This window comes from Ceratotherium simum, chromosome 9 (assembly GCF_057802395.1).
Source record: "Ceratotherium simum simum isolate JZ-2026a chromosome 9, ASM5780239v1, whole genome shotgun sequence".
In the NCBI taxonomy this organism is placed as follows: domain Eukaryota; kingdom Metazoa; phylum Chordata; class Mammalia; order Perissodactyla; family Rhinocerotidae; genus Ceratotherium; species Ceratotherium simum.
Window position 1 is genome coordinate 26,181,538 of NC_141908.1, and position 20,507 is coordinate 26,202,044.

The 20,507-nt window shown below is 35.2% G+C and overlaps 1 protein-coding gene across 2 annotated transcripts in view; it reads left to right on the top strand.

Annotated features, from left to right (window-relative positions):
* ARHGAP15 (Rho GTPase activating protein 15) overlaps positions 1-20,507 on the top strand; it is a 590,073-nt gene that overhangs the window by 101,555 nt on the left and 468,011 nt on the right. For both annotated transcript variants that reach the window (XM_087435123.1, XM_004423853.3), the window contains one exon: positions 12,966-13,055. In XM_087435123.1, the coding sequence (XP_087291249.1) occupies positions 12,966-13,055 (90 nt within the window). The remainder of the gene's footprint in view (positions 1-12,965; positions 13,056-20,507) is intronic.

Here is a 20,507-nt window from a genome sequence, read left to right on the forward strand (position 1 = left end):
CCCCTTGCATTTTTCAGGTACATTTACCTATTTTAATATCAGTGAAGTATTTCAATTGCCTCCAGCACTTCAATTGCAACTTGCCTCCTAGGTACCTGCTGTGCTTTGTAATTTTAGAGCTTGTGCTTGGTATGGAGTAGACACCTGACTCTAGCCATGGGATATGGCAAATGGGCATTCCTGGTCAAAAAAGGCTATTGATGGATTGCCTCATGGGGAAGAAGTGCTGTAATTTAGAGCACCCATTCATTTATTTATTCTACAAATAATTAACACTTCCTAACAGGTATCACACAATGATTTTTAAAACCCTAGAGATATCCAGATGAATCATATATGGTCCCTGCTCTCAAGGTGCTTATAGTCTGGTAGAGGAGACAGAATCATATGTAGATTTATTCTAATAAAACATGACTAAAGTGATTAAAAAAAACATAAGAAAACATGCTGGGAAACCATAGATCTAGCTACAGGTAGTCCTTTCCCAGGGAAACTGTTGTTCCAAGTAATGCTTAGCCTGTTTATCTCTCCATTTGTTTATTTTGCGAATATCACTGAGTGTCTTCATATTTAAGCCACTATGTTAGGTGTTATGAAAGATACAAAAATGAATCAGACTCAGATCTTTCCCTGAGGGTCTAGAAACAAATAGAAAGCTTGCTCATAAATTGAGTAATTATAGTAAAAAATGGACATTGATAGTTGCTCCAAAATGGCCTGAACAGAAGAATAGGTTAGTTTTATGGTAACTCAGAGGAGAGAGAGATTGCTTCCAGCTGGAAAGGATTCTAAATATATCTGTAGAGGAAGCGATATTTAAGCGTGTTTTTGAAGCATGAGTAGGATTTTGATGCAGAAATGGGGGAAAAATGACATTTTATGTAGAAATAAGGAAATAAGCAGTGATAAAATATGGGAAATTAATTCCTTAATTTATTTGTTATTTTACAGATATGTATTGATTTCTTGCCTTGCCTCATGCACTGTGTGTTAATCGTTGCTCTTAAAAATGTTTTTAGAGATTCCCTGAGGCCTCAGGTGGATGTGCCCCAGTCTAGGCTATTTTGTGTTTCTTCTACAAGTTGCCTAGCTGCACTGCCAGTGAGGGATTGCCTCAGAATAAGTTGAGGAATAGCACTGCCGAACAGCCAGCACTCTAGTTTGGTTAGAAAGTGAGTGTGGAACCAGCTCATGAAAGACTTTGAATAGAACTGTGAGAAGAGATGATTTCATTCTGTAGGCACTATGGAGCCCTTTGTAATCAATACTAAATATCCTTAATTTAAGAGAGATTCAGAGTTTTCAGAGACAGGTTTGGGTAATTAAGATATTTATTTCTACTTTAATAAAAAGAAGATAGTACTTGTTAGATTATCTGAGAGACATATTCTAAAATCTATGGAAATAGATGAGAGCTATAAGCCTTGTGCTCTTATTGACAAAGAAAAAAGCAAAGCAGCTAAATTTGTCACCATTAAGGCCCAATGCACATAGTAAATCACAGGGCATCTTCTCATTCAGAAAATATTTTAATGTTCTCATGTCTTTGACCTTTTAACCATTGGTCATATCTAAAGAAGTCTTAGTGCAAAGAAAGCAAGCAAGGCAATTCATCTAAGAAGAACTAAAAATATCCTTTCCCAAGAATATGGGTGTATCAGCGCATCAGTGAGCACCAGTAGCAAACTTGGAAGTGTTTTCATGTGACTCCAGAATCTTTGTTCAGTGTAGCACCCTACTAACGCATTCAGCAAAGTCTATTTCTGGTTTGAGAAGTTTCTCTTGTCTTCACATCCACCAAAACTCAGACCAAGTGGACTTTATTCTCTTCTATCAGTGTTTCTGTTACTTATCACGTCGTGCTCAGAAAACTTAGCATCACTACATAAATTCAGAAGCATTATAAACATTTTGGGGAATATTTCTGCCCTAAAATTGTATGGTTCTGAAGCTAGTATGTTCAATATGGAACCTACATGCTGATTGTATATGTAACTTCTTTTTTTCTGCTAATTTTTATGTTTTTCACTTTATTTTGTTTTATTTTTATTTGGTGAGGAAGATTGGCCCTAAGCTAACATCTGTTGCCAATCTTCCTCTTTTTGCTTGAGGAAGATTGTCCCCAAGCTAACATCTGTGCCAATCTTCCTCTGTTTTGTATGCGAGATGCTGCCACAGCATGGCTTGACAAGCAGTGTGTAGGTCCGTGCCTGAACCAGCAAACTCCAGGCCTTTGAAGCAGAGTGTGAGAAATTTAACCACTACACCACCAGGCCGGCCCTTTATGTTTTTCATTTTACATCATAGTACTAATACTCTTAGTAGAGTCAAACACTGGCAAATTTTACTTGTAATGACAGAAAACTTTTGCAAGGCGTTTAATAAACTATTAACTTTTTAAAACCACTCATTCAGCCATAACTTTGAAAGCAAAAAAAAAAGAGTAATATAAAAGGTCTCATTAAAATAATTTGTTTACTTTTTTTAATATTGTTTACTTCCAGTGCAAATAACGAACACAAGCATTAATTAAATAATGCAATACATCTAATGCTCATTCACTGTAGTATGACTTTAATAATAAAATGCACTTATTTATGGGAGTAAAATCATATGATTTAGCAAAAAGATGAGAATAGTTTCAATCAGAAAGCTATTCATGAATTATTGAGTATTCTGTGCAAAATGAATATGGAATGATTTTATCTTTGTAAAGTGAGTATCAAGCCCTTATTCAGATCCCTGCTCAAAAAGATCATAAGAAATGGAGGGACAAATGATAGCTCCACCAACCTTAGCCTAGTGAAGGCATTTTAAATCTCTGTTTCATATTTTCATTTTCATAATCATAGTGCTCTGGCAAAGTCAGCATGGTTATCACTGAGGCAGTTTATGAGCATAGCCATAGACTGCAATCTCACATGGCCTGATCATACATTTAAAAAATTAGAAAAGAAAAGTCCAAAATCTGGAGGATGATGAAAAGAAGGAAAGAAAAAAGTAAGTTGAATTCTAGTGTTTTATTAACTTAAACTTTGTAAGGAAAAAAATAAAACCAAGTGATCGATATTATCATAAATGAAGCCATGTTCTCTGGTCATAATTTTCTCAAGATTTGGCCATTAACCACAGTAAATTCTGTATCTTACATAATTTTTAATAACAGCAAAAATCTATGAAATTGATAGGATGCTTTATAAATGGATAATAGCTTACTGTCCAATAAACCTCACCTTAGGCTCTCTCAGAAAACTATTTTAATTATGAAGCCTGACTCTCTGTGGTTTATCATTTTGGTCAATGTAATGCATCTGATTTAGAGCTTTCATTTCTCTAAGATAAAATGGACTTTTACTCCACAGTGCATTTTTTAATTTACCGAATATATGTATTTAGTCTTTCATAAAAATTCACCACTATATTGAAATGCTCTTGGAAGTAGTATACCATATTAGGTAGAAATAGGGGCTTCTAAGTCAGACTACAGGGGTAAGGAATCCCAGGTTCACATTTTGTTTGTTGTTGTAATCCTTGGATATCTTGACTGCAGTATTGGGTTAATAAGAGTACCTACCTTACAGAGCTATTGTGAGATTATGTGAGAAAATAGATGTAACGCATCTGGCACATAGCAAAGATAATAAATCTTCATTATATTTATTATTGTTGTTATTATTACTACGTAAAGCAATAAGGTATAGTGGCTAACAGGCTCTGGAACCAGATAGAATGAATTCAAATGCCCAAATTGCCACTTCATGGCAGTATACTTAAAATCCCTGTCTTAGTTTCTTTCTTTCTTTTTTTTTTTTTGGATAAGGAAGATTAGCCTTGAGTTAACATCTGTTGCCTATCTTCCTCATTTTGCTGAGAAAGACTGGCCCTGGGCTGACATCCATGCTCATCTTCCTCTGCTTTTTATATGTGGGACGCCTGCCATAGAATGGCTTGATAAGCGGTGTGTAGGTCCTCACCCGGGATCTGAACCTGAGAACTCTGGGCCAGCGAAGCAGAGCACACGAACTTAACCACTACGCCAAAGGGGCTGCCCCCCGTCTTAGTTTTCTCAACAATAATATAAAGATTTATCAGGTAGGGGACTACTACTGGCTGTCCAAATACAATCCAAAATTTCTGCAGAATCTCATTTCTTACTCATACCACAGTCCAAAACAGATATTCCTGGTCATTTTTTCTCCATGGTGCTTCTTCTATCTTTTGGTTCTGCCATCCCCTAGTAAAGGTAAAGAGAGCATAGGAAGGTCTGCGTGCTCTTTAAAAGCCTTAAGTCCAGAAGTGTTTCACATCATTCTTGTTGACATTGCAGTAATGTGGCCACATGTTCATGCAAAGGAGGCTGGGAAAAAAATGGAGTCTCTGGCTGGAGAGCTGCTTCCCAGTGATAACTCTAGACTCCTGAAGAGGGAGCACAGCACACATTTTGGTGGAGAGCTAGGCATCTTTGCCACAAGGAGAGTAACATCAATCGTCTCACCCTCATTTCCTAGAAGACAAACCCCGAATTAAGCATCCATGCTTTATTTGAGAGGCATGAGTCCAGGACACAGAGAGTGAAGTAAAAAGGAAGTGAGGCAGGAAACGATGGGAAGTAGTGGAGGGGATGTGTTACCATGCTGGCTACCACTCTATAGTGAGCCTCAAAGAGATACAGAGGATCACTGGGCAGGGGCACCACTTGACTTGGAAAGAAGCTGCAAATACACTGGAGAAAGCATGAAACAATCTGTGGGAGGCAGGAACAGAAGGAGAGGAATTTATCTGCCATATTTCTTTCCATTTCTTGCTCCCTTCTGGTCAAAGTTCACCACCCAGAGTCTTCACTGCCTACATCATAGAGACCCTGGGCACACCTATGGATGGCTACTCAGAAAGCCAGATCTTAAACCCTGTAAAGTGGCATTTCATCCAAATCTGGAAGAGGTCGGGGAGCTGAAAGCCTGTCTGCATGCTGGCAGCGGGGAAGGAGGGCCTAGCATTCCAGGAAGGTGTCTGGTGATCCTCAGGGAGTGGGACCATATGGGCTCAAGCAGGGTTGGTCGTCTACAGGGTCAGCTGAGGTGGACTGGATGGATGAGGGTCTAAGGAGGGACTCGGACGGGGCACCTGAGGCATCAAAAATGTGCCCAAGCTACTCACTGTACAGAATTAAATAGTTTTTTATGTAATGTAAATATAAGACAATATCAGCGTACAAGGAAAGTAGACTAAATAGAAGCTATTTTATTTATTCTAGCAAGATTTTGATTCAGGAATAAATGCAATAGGTGTTCATTTCTTGAAAAGGAGAGAATACTTTCCCCTCAAAAAAACCCACAAACAAACAAACATAAAATTCTAGTGCCCCAAATCATTAACAAAGTTTTGCTTTTCTGAAAATCTGGCTTGATTTGGTCTTGTAATGTACTGAGAAATTTCACTGTAGAAACAATTTCAGTTATTATTAACATCATTTATATTCATATACATAAAACCCACATCTTACAATCAAAGTATCCTTTTCTATGTTGACAGTAGCCATACTTTAGACATTAATAAGATCAGGTATCCATTCAGCACTCTTTCCTAAATCATTTTGCCCAAATGAGAATTTATAAGTGAGTTTTATCCTCCTCCATGACTGATTTTCCAGAATCAAAACCAGTTATGTGATAAAACTTAATTCCTCTAAACAGATTTTGTGTTTCATGTTTCAAACTGATAAGGATAATCTGAGTCTATATGCTGAAACAGCAATTAATCCAAAATAAAAAATGGTAGCTAATAACCTGTTTCATAAAATCTGAGCCTTGTCTTTTTTCTTAGCCACATCTGGTAATAATGATGTGAAGATGAGTGGCTCAATGATTTGTTGTCTACACACATGCCCAATCTTCATCATGGAAAATACCATCCAGCAAAAGAGCATCGGCCTTTGATATTTTCTTAAGATACATTAAAAGACCCCAAATATCCCGTAAAGAAAAATGAGAAACTTAATCCTAAAGGTTTAATCTAGGTCAGAGAAGAATATATTATAGAAAGAATACCCTTTCAGCTATTATTGGGAAATGGTTAAGATGGACTAAGAGAATAATAAAAATCAGAAGTGGACAAAACCCAGGATCAATTTTTAATGACTTCACATTGCTCCAACAAAGAGGCTTTTATGTTTTATTGTCCAGAAGCAGTAACTTTTAAATAATTCTATTTAAATATTTTAAAATCAGTCATTTATATTTTAAGTTTACCCCAGAAGCGATATGATACGTACACTCAGATTTAAATCCATATTTAGTCAATTTTTAAAAAGTATATTTTTATAATGATGTACAATATGATCCATTGGCATCATGTAGTTCATTAGCAGAGTTTTTCTTGTGTTTTATAGCTGTAGAATCAAAAATATGTTTTCTATTAAAGGATTCTTTAATTTCAGGCTTCTTGAGTAAAATCTTGATTGTCTTCCAAATAAATTCTACAACTTTTCTGAACAATTTATTCCAGTGTTTAACAAGGCTTAAATATTGAAAATTTTCACTTCTAATAAAGCCTAGTCCCCAAAGTTATTCTTTAAACCTAGATCTTTCTGCTTCAGCTTTGTAAAAGTGAACTATTGATTAGGATCAATTAAAATAGTCTTCTACCTACTTATCTTCGTTTTTGCTTTTTGAAGCTGATATATTTATTTGATTGAATTTTACTCAAATCACTTTAGCTTTTTCTGGCATACTTCTGAATTCACCCCAAATCTCTATTATTTGCTTTGATTGTGCCATAAGATCGGTTCCTACTAAAGGTCAGTATATATAGGAATATTGTGCTTTTACTTGCTACGTATTTCTCATTTTATAAACTATTGTTCTGAGATGTATTATTTGTTAATGCATTGGAATGAATCTGGAAATTTTCCATTGTAATTCTCCATCCAGTTTATAAACTCATTCAACAGGTAACAAATATCTGTTAAGTGCTTGTTTTGGGCTCCTTTGCTAGATTTGGAGGAAATGAAGTATAAGACAAACCCAGCCTGTTCTCTGATTGGATGGCTGGGGGAAAGAGATACACCAAAAAGTAGTTGCAGTGTGGGGACAACAAAAAGAATTGTAACAAAGTGTGTTTCAGAATAGGGGAAATGGTAGGAAGGAGTGAGTGACTGTGCCTGCAGAGGTAAACGAGAGCTTCATGGAGATTATTTTGGAGATACACCACAAAAATGAGCAGAATTGGGGCAAATGGCATGCAAGGAGAGTGGATTCAAGAGAGAGATAAATGTGTTCCGGATGAAAAGGGTGCATGCATACTGATATTCGCAATGTGCAGAGTTGTGAAGGCATTTTCTGTAGATGTATAGAGTGTTGCATTTTGGAAACTGATGTGAATTTAGCATAGCAGATGTGTATAAGAATGGGAGAATAAATGGAATTGAGAAGGATGGTTGGGGAATGATGGAAAGGAGCCTGTATGCCCTACTAAGGGATTTGTATATTATCCTGCAGATAAGTTTTCCAGAAGAAATATGGTGAGATTTGTGTGTGTTTTTTTTTTAAAGACAAAAGATGGAGAATGAATTGAAATGGTTTCACTGGTCACAGAGGAAACAGTGAGAAGAATTCAGATGAGAGAAAATAAGAGCTCTAATGAAGTTGTGGTCATAGGATGAAGAGGGAGCTAGTTCTGGAATTCGGGCTTTGTACTTTTTGGTTGTGGGTGGTGAGGGAAAGGGGAGAATTAAGAAAGCAAAGAAGATGAAGTGAATAGAATGATGATTAACTAAGAAGAGCAATAGAGAAAAAGGGGGCACGTTTAAGAAGAAGAAAATGATTTTACCGAGGTGTCTGTGCTGCATCCTAATGGTAGTTAGTTAGAAAATACACTTCTGGTGCATAAGAGGGAGATGGCGGCCAGCAGAACCACTGAAGAGTCAACATATTGTAAGAGACGGATCAGACCAGAGGCGAGACCAAAACCCACAGGAAGCATGTAAACTATGGAAAATAATGAAGGCAGTAAACCAGGATTACCAACATTTAAGAAGTGGGAAGAGGAAGAGAAGTCAGTGAAAGAAACAGAGAAGGAAGAGCATAAAAGGTGAAATAAGAATTTAGAGAGAAAATGTCTCTATAGCTGAGGGACAGAAGGTTTTAAGGAGAAAGGCCAGCAGAATCTAATCATACAGAGTTTGAGTAGAATGCTGACGAAAGAGAAGACATCAGATTGTTTTTGTTGACCTTAATGGTTAAGACGTTTTAGACTAGTCAAGGAAGGGAGTGAAGGACTACAGTGTGTTGAAAAGAGAATGGAACTTGAGCAAACAGAGCATGTGACTGTAGAAAACTCTGGCAATAATAAAAAGGAAATAGATGAGATGGAGAAAAAGTGAGGTTGTAGGGTTGAGATTTGCTTTATTCTATTTTTTTTTAAACAGGAGTAACTTGAGCATGGTTATAGGCTAAAAGATATAATCTATTTGAGAGTGGGAGGTTGAGAAAGTAAAAGAAAAGGGACAACTCAGAAAATGAGAAACAAGATTGGATGGAACTAGAGAGGAAAAGCCTTAGGTTGAAGAAGGAGCATCTCTTCCCCTGAGGCCAAATGGGACATGCCTTGTGAGTTGTTTATGTACTGTATGGCCCTGACCATGATTTTGATACTCATAGATGCCACTATCATGTGCAGACATGGGAATTCATTAGACAGATGGACCAGAGTCACAGACCCAGGTCCAGAGTTCCGAGAGCCGGAAGAGAAAACGGGAAATAATGACCTTTACAAACAAGAAATAGAAAATGTTAATTCTTATTTGGGGACCTAAAAGGGGCATTGTGGGACATAGTAGGAAGAAAGTATGGGTATGGGGGGAGGCCATACATTGTGTTGTTATCAAGCACTTGGGACTTGGAGTCAGATAAAAGTGAATTCTTATTTCAGCTCGAGTACTTATTAAGTGTGTGAGCTTATGTAAGACGCTTAACCACTCACTGCTTGAGCTCCTGCACATGTAAGTTGAAGGCAATGGTAATAACTTCACGACATTGTTGTAAGAAATAAATGAGAAATTGTTATAAAGCTTTTAGAGGGCAAGACATACAAGAATTTATTAAAGTTTATATTTGTTTATTTTGATCATACAGACTAACTACGAAAGTGAGAAAAATTGTGAATATGCTAGCACAAGGCTTTATGATCTCTGTGAGTTAGGAGTAAGCCATTTTACTACACTGAGTAGTCAAAAGTTATTTCTCCAGAATTAGGGAATATGAGGAAGATTGGAGAAGAACAACAGGTGGATGAGAGAGTGGAATGGATCATTGAATGGGGGGAGAGAGAGAGAGCGGCTGAAGTGACTGTGGAATCAGGAACATAGGCCTGGACATAAAAGGAAGCGTAACCAAGAAGGGCTTGAGAGACTGGGAGAATGTGCCAAGATCTGCCGATTTCAATAACATCAAAAACAAACAATAGGGTGGGAGTAAGAAAAACTCAGAAAGTGGGTTTTGTTAGATGAAAAGCAGAATGGAGATTGCTAAAGTGAAGAGGAGGTGAATCAGTGAGCTCCTGAAGAATGCAAGAGACGGGGCAACGGCAAGGTCACATGAATGAGCACTAGGAGGTGACTGCAAGTGACGGACACAGTTCCAATTGAGATAAACCCAAGCCAAGTGCCAAAGCCATGGGATTTAGTGTATGATGCTGATGAGAACAGTTAAAGGTTGGCAGAGGTAGATGGTAAGAACACTGGGAAAGCTTAGATTGCTTTTCACCCATAGATCTCCTCTAGCTCTATATATAGAGAGAGAATCTATAGAAAATTATATAGAGTCTGAGGCTTGTATGGGATTCTTAAAGGAAGAGTCAGTATCTTCTTTATCTCTGGAGTCCCAGTGCCCAGCACAGTGGCCAACACATTGACACATAATAGGTATGCAATAAATATTTATTGAATGATTCTGTGAAATCCTAGGTTCAATCCACATATGAATCCATTAAACTGTTTATCACTTTTCCAAATCACAAAGCAAAGACTGCTTAACTGTTAAACCAAATACAAATCTTAATTGTTATAAAATTGGGAATTCTAAGATGCCCAACCTCCTTTCCAAAGCACAAAAGCTAGTTGTATTTTAGTATTTTCCCTTCATTCATGAATTCAGCAAATATTCATTGAGCAACAACTATGTGGCAGACACTGTTCCATACATTTCCATATATTGGGAAAAATAGTGGAGGAAAAGGCAAAAAAGGCCCCAGCTCAAGGAACTTAATTCTAGTGGGAAAAAACATATAGTCAGCATATAAAAATATATATGTTAATTTCAGTTAGAAGGAAGGCTGCCATGAAATTAAAACAAGTAGTGAGATAGAGAGAAATCAGGAGTGCTGGAACACAGCTCTTTTATATGACAGTTGGAGAAGACCTCTGACAAGGTGACATTTAGCTTGGACCTGATGGATAAGAAGGAGTCAGCCATGTGAAGATTGGGAGGTATTCCAGGTAAACAGGTGGTGTAAAGGCCCACTGGGAAGATCAAGTTTAACAGAGGACAGAAAAGAAATCAAAGTTTAACAGAGGACAGAAAAGAAATCAAAGTTTAACAGAGGACAGAAAAGAAATCAATATGTCTGTACTAGAGTCTAGTAAGAAAGGCATATCTGTTTCCCAAGTGTTATGTTTTAACATGAGTATGATCATAATATACATTCAATTTTAAAGGACTACATAGTGGTTAGGAAGAGACTCTGGAGTCTCTCTGGAGACTCACATTTAATGTGAGTCCTAAGCTCACATTTAAATCTTGGCTCCTCTTTTTCTATCTGCATTACCTTGGGAAAGTTTACCTACACATTCTGGCATGTTTTGTTACCTGTAACATGATGGTAATAATCGTACCTACTGCATACCATTCTCATAAGAATTAAACAAATTGATAGTTGTAAAACACTTAGAGAAGTGCTTGGCACATAAAAAGTGCTTCTTATATAAAATAATTCCCTCTTTTTTCCCCTGACTGCGTTATATGGGAAAGATAATTTCTTTCGTTACATAAGCTTAATGATTATTTTGTTGGTTCTGAGTATCCCATAATTTAATTAACTATAGAAGAAGCAGGTTGTTTTTAATTTTTTCTACATCATAAATCACTCGACAATGAACATTATTATCATGCTTTGAGATTTTCCACAATAGTGATCACCTAGGTGGCAGAGCATGGGTGAACCAGTACAAATACTTCACTGACTGAACCATCTGTAAGAGGCACGCTCATCTAACAAAGGAAAGATAGGCTATCAGTTGCTCTCCTGCCAGCTGAATGTTTCCTAAAGGAAAGTTATGCTTGGCTTGTACAAAATTTTTTGAGTTGCCAAAAATCAAAAATCTCACAATTTACTATAAAAACCCTCAGATTTCTGGCTTCTTCTGAAAAATAGTCTATTTGTATTAAACTGATAGAAGTGGTCATAGTGGCTATGAGGCAACAATTTTGGACAGATTTCTTATGACAGTTTTACCATTCTTTCATAATTATATGTTTTAACCTAAAGTTCATAAAGTTAAAAACATTGTCTAAAAATATTATAAGGATTGTATACTAAATTTTAAAGTATTGTATGGAAAATTGTTTGAGAAAAGTACTGAATCTATCTACAGAGAAACCTAGAGTAGCTCAGAATATATGAAAATAGTTGGAGTCTGAAATGTGGCATCACTTTCTTTAAAAATAGTAAAGAAATTTCCCAAACAGATAAGAATTTTTTTAATAGTTGGAGTTATGCAAATTTAAAGTTATATGAGTATCATTCACTTGAACCAAATGAAACTATGAAGAGGCAAATGTAGATGATGATATTCCCATTAATTGATCATTATGAATTACTGAAGTAAAAATAGCTTTTAAGTGACATGTGCATTGTATTGTGTAAAAGGAAGCACATACTATAATCTATTTGGTCTAAAGTAAATTTATTAAATACATATACTTATGTGTATAGCTTTAAAAGTCTGAAAAGTCAACTTCTAAAGGGCACACAGTTGGCACTTAATAAATATTTATTAAATTTGTTTTTTCTTTTACTCAGCTTTGTTGAGATATAATTGACAAGTAATACTTTGTAAGTTTAAGGTATATAATGTGATATTTTGATATACATATATATTGTGAAATGATTACCACATTAAGGTTAATTCATACATCCCACCTCACAGTTATCTTTTTTTTTTTTCTTGGTGAGGAAGATTGGCCCTGAGCTAACACCTGTTGCCATTCTTCCTATTTTTGCTTGAGGAAGACTGGCCCTGAGGTAACATCTGTGCCCATCTTCCTCTGTTTTGTATGTGGGATGCTACCAGCCTCGATGAGTGGTGTAGGTCCATGCCTGGGATCCCAACCTGCGAACCCTGGGCCGCCAAAGCAGAACGGGCCAAACTTAACCACTGTGCCACTGGGCCAGCCTCACATAGTTACCTTTTTGAGTGTATGTGTGTGGTGTAAATATTTAGGATCTACTCTCATAGCAACTTTCAAGTATACAGTACAATGTTAACATATGTATATGTATGCTGTATACTATGTGTATACTATATACTGTATAGTCATCATGCTGTACATTTGATCCCCAGAGCTTATTCATCTTATAACTGAAACAAAGTTCATCCACATTGCTGAATATGGCAAGATTTCTTCCATTTTTATGGCTGAATAATTGTTCCATTATATGTATACCACATTTTCTTTATCTGTTCATCCATCGATGGACACTTAGGTTGTTTCCATGTCTTGGCTAATGTGAATAATGCTGCAGAGAACATGAGGGTGCAGATATCTCTTTGGAACTGAAAAAAAAAAAAAGAGAGAGAAAGGCTTTATACCATAAATATGTATAGCTGCTAACTCAATAAACTTTTATTTTTTCTAACATGCATCAACAATGTTGTATGCTTTTTATTCTTATTTCATTTTTGTTTACAGAAAACTGGGCACAAACCAGAAAGTGTGGATTTGTGTGGAGCACATATTGAATGGGCCAAGGAAAAATCAAGCAGAAAGAATGTCTTTCAGGTAAGACTGTTACATATATTCAATTTATTCCTTTTCCTTCTAAATCTGAGCTCTCTTGAGTAATCAAAATAAGACTACCTTGTTGTGATGTTTTCATATGCATGAACTAGTTGTGCGAAGGTCATTGTGAAAAACTGACTTCTCTTCCTTGTTGAATTTTGGTTTGTTTTGTTGTTTTTCCCTGGTGACTGGCTGCTATCTAAACACAAAATATATCCTGTGTGTTTAATTCTACATGCAAAAGTCACTGAATTTTGCAATGTATTTGATAGCTGTTTGTGGTTCAAACCTAGAATATTTGACTTAAATAGATTTAATGTAGAACTTTCAGACATACACAAAGTAAGATTCACTAATTATGATAAACTATTTGCATTCATTGTCATTCCTGCCTCCCAGTCATAAATTACATTTTTCCAGTGTGACTTAGGAGGATGGAGAGAGCTAAACAGCTATATTGGATCTTTTCATACTGCATAATTTAACTTTTTGGAAAACATAACTGTGATTAATAATTTCAGTGCTATAATCATGTTCCATTGAATGGAAAGAACCAGAGGAAATCCTTTAAAGAAAGAAAATGGGAAAACTTAACATTTCACATATGATGTTACGAAAATCCCTTTGGCAGTTAATAACTTTAGATTATGGTGGTTGATCTCTTTCTATGTTTATATGAGATTTAATTTACTTTTATATTTTCAAAGTAACTAATAACTTTATAGATATATTTTAGAATTTGTATCATTTAGTAGCCAAGGAACTAGATTATTATAATTATTATATTAAATGTCTTCTAAGACCATTTTGGCCCTTGAAGAAAAGTCAATTCTGTTCTTAAATGCATCAGTAAAATTAAGATATTGGGTCTCATAGAAGTATAGATACATGACATTTACTATCTGAACTCTCACTGGAGAGAAAAAAACTGATTTCCAGTTTGGTCTGCATTTTCCAAATGCTAATTCAGGTCTATCCAAATAATTTGGACTCACATTAATTTTATAAATTATAAAAAAAATTTTAAACATATTCTAGAATAGATTATTTTTCTGGTTCTAATTTTATTCTATTTAGATATTCATTTTTGATACGATAGAGATTTTGTTTTTTTACCAAAAAAGAAAATGAAGAGAAGGAAGGAAAGAAGGAATGAGAACAAAAAAGAAAGAAAAGAAGACTAAATATACTTGCCTAGAAATCAAAGGACTAAAGCCAAAGTGATTAGAATGTGAATTTACAGAATCTAGGAAAAATAAATTTTGTTTTAAAGTGAGGAATTGTAGATCAGTGATATATCCGGTCCTCCTATTTCTTACTCTTTTTGTTATTCTGTCATAAATAACAAAATTTAGAGGTTATAATCCTAGCCTCTATGACAACCTAGATGATCAGTATGACTAGTTCTGAACGGGGTTAGGTGAGCTAAGTGGTTCAGTTTTATTATGTATTGTGAGTTTAGCATCCTAATCACCAATGTTATAAAATAAAGACATTAAAATTTGACATCGACATAATAGAAACCCTTGGAGTTGGGCTAAGGCAGCCTTTTTCAGTTCCTTCTGTTAACCTTATGAAGAACTAAGTTAGATCACAAGTGAGGATGATAGTCAAGTGTGTATGATGTATACAGGGCTGCAAATATCAAAGAAAAATATTTATGTATAATTTTACATAACTATAAACATAATATACATAGATATACATTTAAACCACCTATATTGTTGATATATGTTGTCCTAAACTTTTCCAAATGTGTCTAACCACCTCCTGTTATAATTTTTTACTTGTTTTTCATATTTCTGAATATAGGTACTTCCAAAGATATTAAAAACTATTCTCATTTATGGTAGCGTCTTGGAGGTGAAAATCTTGCCAGCTAGTTTTGTTTGTAGGTACCTGAGCAGTTCATGGGGCCTCAGTGTTCTTGCATCCAGTTTATCTTTTTTTTTGTCTTGTATCCTTTAGTTTAGAGAAACAAGAGGTGATTATAAGGATGTTGTGAATGACGAAGCTAAAGAAAGATTCAAATTGCATTTCCTGCTTCCTTCTTTTGGGGTGAATCATGTGGTTTTCATACTGAAATCTTTTCATCACTGAAACACATGAGCCTAGATAAAATTTACTAATATGTATCCACAGATACAGACTACCAGAGTAAGCCTTTAGAGAGGAACAATATAAATAGCTTTTATAGTTCTGTTAACAAAAAAGCATCAGGAAGGATTTGCCAGAGAGCTAAATCTAGATGACTTGCATCAATATTTGATTAGATACATTAGCTGGTCTAACTCTCAAATGATCAAAATAAACATGATTATATCTCAAAAACATGGTATTAAGGCATTGTTGGATGTTTGAGTGTGTGTGTACAAGAGTTTCATTACCTACAGAATAATGAAGTGTTTCTTGCCGACTGAAAAAGACCATCATAGCTTCAGCTGATGTGCTACATCAGAAATAGCTTTAGAATTCCAAGTTTGAGTTAGGTTTGGTGTTCAATCTCAGTCTATGAATTATAGATTACAAATAGTAAATGACTATTGAGATTTTTGGTTCAAGAAAAATCAAAGAAAAGCAAAATTAGAAATAATTTAAAATTTGAAATCTGTCTTTAAAAAGTTGATGGATTAGCAATTATATGCCACATAATTACAATGTCTGTGGGGAAGTCGAACTTAAAATGAATAGGAAAACAAACAAAAAATTGAAATATGCTTGAAAGACTCAGAAAGACACATTTGCGACACAATAAACGGAAGGATTTCATTTGTTTCGTTCATTTGGATATGCCATTTGGACATTTGAGTTGTTCATTTTCTTTTTGTATTAAAAACCAAATTTCTTTCATACTCCAAGTCTTATTAAACTCTTGATGTAGATTCAATCTTATTTGATTGGTACATGGTAAGATAACAGTGACAACATAAATTAAGTATTAAGGTTTGGTATTCAACAACTCTCAGCAAATCAGAATAATGCTCACTGAGAATGATGGCCAAGTTCAAGAATATCTGCCTATTTTATAACAGAACAGTCTTTGGCCTAATTAGTACTTGTTAATAATAGACAATATATATTTTTAAAAATCATTAGCTACTTCTATAATAAAGTATATATAGACAAGTCATAATATGTGTATATACATGTATGCATATACATTGTGTGTGTGTCTATGTATATAACCCACATCTAATAGTTTGACCTTAGGAAATAAAGTGACTATCTCCACACACATACATACAAACACAGAAAGACACTATGTACTTATAAAAGGTCGTACAAATTCTAAGTTAAACTAGTAAATGTTCATTACTGCTAACTTTTGTTTAATTCTGCATTTAGCCTAATTGTCAAGGACCATCACAAGTTTGATGCAGCTTGCGAAAGTATTTAGCAACCGAGTGATTTGTAATGAACTGGGGTACAAGTTTTCTTAGTTAACTTAAAAGCAACACTAGGTTTTCATCAGGGAAAGAGTGAATAAAAAGATTTATGTTTGAATCACATATTTTAAACATTCCTGCTAAGTGCTAGTTTGCGTTTTGGTGTTTAGCCTGAAATTTAAAGCACTAAGGATTAAAAGGATTACAACATAATCTTAAATAATCCTAAATGTCATTTACAGAGAGATAGCTGTAATAACTAAATAAAACCATGTTCAAGGATGGCAGTATTGTCAGGCAGCATCTGTAACACAAGCAGTGCCTCTGTCACCTTCTTCTCTTTCATCGCGGAGACATCAGGCATTTATAAAGCTTTTCAATGGGAAGTTCAACAGAGAAAATTGCTGCAAAATAATTTAAAACAATCAATGATTTTTAAACTTTAATTTCTTCTTGTTTCAAAGTTGAAGGAAAATTTTCACTTAGGTTTCCTTCCTTCCTTTGAACATAAGTCTCTCTGAGTTAAATATTTTTGAAAATGGGGGGAAAGGGAGTTCATGACATGGCTATTAAATAGGTAGACGATACATCTCCAGAACATTCCCAACCTCCAAGGAGCTGCCCCCTTATTAAATATATGGTGGTCTCAAGCACTGTAATTAATTCCATGCCGTTTAATTTAGCACTTAAGTATTCTTTACTCCCGTCATATAAATTAGTTTTGTCTCCCCAAAGAAAGAATATCCCATACCGCTTTATGCTTATTAAACCAGAGGACTGGACACCTTTTAACTGATTCAATGGTTATTCTTAAGGCTAGAGTTGCAATCTTTTAGTAAAAAAACAAAAAAAAATTCAGTCATAAAAAAATTTTAGGAAATTGTGTCCACAATATAGGCTCTGTATTCCAAGATGATTTCCGGAGTGTCAACTCTATTCCTTTTTGCAAATAGGAGGTAAAGAATAAGAAAAATACTGTCTCCTCAGTCCTTTTCATTACAGCATATAATACAGTAGATGATTACTCGTATAAAATAAATCATTTCTGCTCTAAAGGTTTACCTTTTCTCAGAGCCAGACAGTGAATAGGCCTCTGTTTTTCTGAGTTTCCTTTAAAATAAAATTGTTTTAAAAATTTCACCCATTAATATGCAACAGGCTCATCTATAGATTATGTACTTTAAAGATTTTATTTATTCAGTTTTTTCCCCCCAAAGCCCCAGTAGATAGTTGTATGTCATAGGTTCACATCCTTCTAGTTGCTGTACGTGGGACTCGGCCTCGCGTTGGACAGAGAAGTGGTGCCTCGCGGCGCACCCGGGATCCGAACCCCGGGTCGCCAGCATCAGAGCGCGCGCACTTAACCGCCAAGCCACAGAGCCGGCCCATAGATTATGTACTTTAAATAAGATAATTCTACTATTAATGAATTATGGCTGAATAGAACTATATCAATTGCCTGTTAGAAAGCAGAAAAAATTAAATGACTCAAGAAAGTGAAAGTCTATTTTCCTCCCCCACCACCAGTTTATAACCTTAACAAAAATCATGGCCAAATTTCCTGGAATTGAGATTCTTTTTTAACATATAAAAGTATCTTAGGGCAACAGGTTCTGTCCCTAAAAGTAAAGTAAATTTCAGAATAGATTTATCATTACTCGTATTACTTTTTTGACTTTGGATGGAGTCTTCTGGCTATAATGTATATTAAACATATTCATGTAATATTTTCCATGGATATGCTTTACATTTAAACATAATTTGCGCTTCCTGATCTGAATATGTCTTAGCTTAAAATGTTTAAGTACTACTTAAGTTTATTAATGCGAAGATAATTTAATAATATCTTGGAAAATATCATTTTAAGCCAAAAGGAAAACTACTGGTATTTTGCTTTTATCCATTTCCTTCTGTTAAAAGTGCTGGTTTAAAATAAATCTGAGCTTTTACCAATTTTCTCTTTCATTTTTCAATGCTTGTAGTTAGACTAAATGCAAAAGGATGATTCCTCACATTCATATATGCATTAGATTTCAAGTAAAGCTGGTTTCACTTTAGAGAATTACTCACAGTATCTTAAAAGGCATGGCATTAAAAATAAACCAGAGTAAGAGCAGCATTAGTGTCTAATACAGTTGTTTTTTGCTTTCTAGCTTGTCCCCAATCATTTTATCTACCTATTAGATATTCATCCATCATTCAGAAGGTGCAGGGGAGAGAGCACAAGAGTCTGGGGACGCATGTTCCAGTTTTGGCTGTGTCAGTTGTAACTTTACGTAGAACCCAGGGCAGGATCCCGCCTCCAACTTAACAGTTTTTCACACCAAGGAAATAAGAGATGACAGTCCTTGTCTCACGCAACTCTCATCTGGTTTAATGTTAAAATGAAGCAATCCTGTATTTGAAAGCAATGCCAAAAGACTGATTTTAGTATAAATACAACTAAGTATTATTATTCATTTACTAACCACATCATCTCACAAAGCTTTTAGGGACATTCCAGATGTGGATTTTGGAAGAACCTGGGTAGGATAGATAGATATCTGTGAAACACAATTCTTGATTTCTGTCCCACTTCTATTCTCTGTACTGCCTTGTGAACTTAACCGATAGACTCAAATTTAATATACCTTGTGAAAATCTTTTCATTCATTGTGTAACTAGTAGAATATATGTCCTCAAACCTTACTGAAATTATTTTTAATTTTCTATTCTTATAAATACTGTAATTAATGTAATATCTAATCAATAGAAGTTAAGTAATCAATGTCATATCCAAGTTAATACTTTAAGAAAAGCATTTTGCCCTGAAAGACTCTACTAAGTTATTGATAGCAACTTACAAAAGGGAACTTAGAGACACGTACAGGAACTATGCCTAAAAATGAAAGAGAGAGAATGGTAGCTCTTTTCATTCGCCTACTGAGATGTCAGGACAATACTTTTTCTCTGATTTGAGGGAAAGAGATATGATTGTTTTTATAATTTTGGCCTCATGTTTGCCAGTGGGATTGCACAGAAGAATTTTGATGAATGGAATGATGTAATTTTATAATTGGGTCTTTGATTTAGGAATATTAATGTCAGGGGTATATAAGATTTTCTGCAAAAGAGAGAGCCTTGGGGCAGGAAATAAAACTGATTGTAAGAATCTCAGGTGAGATTAAGATGAAACCTAAAGAGTGTGTTAGCCTGACTGATGAAAGGAGACAGAAACAAGTTGATGGATGGAAAGTACACCCTCACGTGAAGAACATGCCCATTTGCTCAAACGGTGGGACTTGGACACCACTGTCTCTTTGCAGGTTCAATTTTTGAGAAATAATAAAGCTTTTTTTTTTTTAAATGTATAATCTCAAGTCTAGAATTAAGATACTCATAAGTTGAGTATATTAATAGGGAAAACAATAGCAAGTGTGCATTGCCTGGTGATTCTGTGAAGCTTAGTGGTTGATGAGGATATGTACTCAATTGGACAGCTTCTTTACTCCACTAGCTACTAGAGGGCATAGTGCTATCTTGCTAAATTCATTTCTTTTTGAACTATCATCAAAGCAGAATGCAAATGGATGACAGTAAAGATTGACAATAGTCATATTAGTAAATTTTCATCCCAAATTAGCCAAGGGAATCAAAATTTAAGATTCCAAAATAAATCAAAATTAAAAATTCAAAGAAAAAAAAAAAGGAAATGTCAGCTTGGCTTCTTAGACTTCTAACATTTTAGAAGAATAAACGCATGTGACCCAATGAGCTTAGATCACTGGTTAGCTCACTTCACATTGCCTTCTGGAATAGCTGGCTCCATCTGCTCAAAGATAAGAGTTGTGCATTTGGAATAAATTCTGGATTTTAGTTTGACACTGGGCTAAATGCAACATGCTGTTCTTCATTTATTGACATCATAATGTAAATCCTCTATTCTCATGGTGCATACTCTGTTTCTTGATGTTTTGGTCGAACCAATGTGATGGTCACTGTGCCATGCATGGGCTAATTCTCCATGTCCATAGAACCAGAGTGAGGCTAACTGAGCTACATGGGATCACACATGAGATGTCAGGCC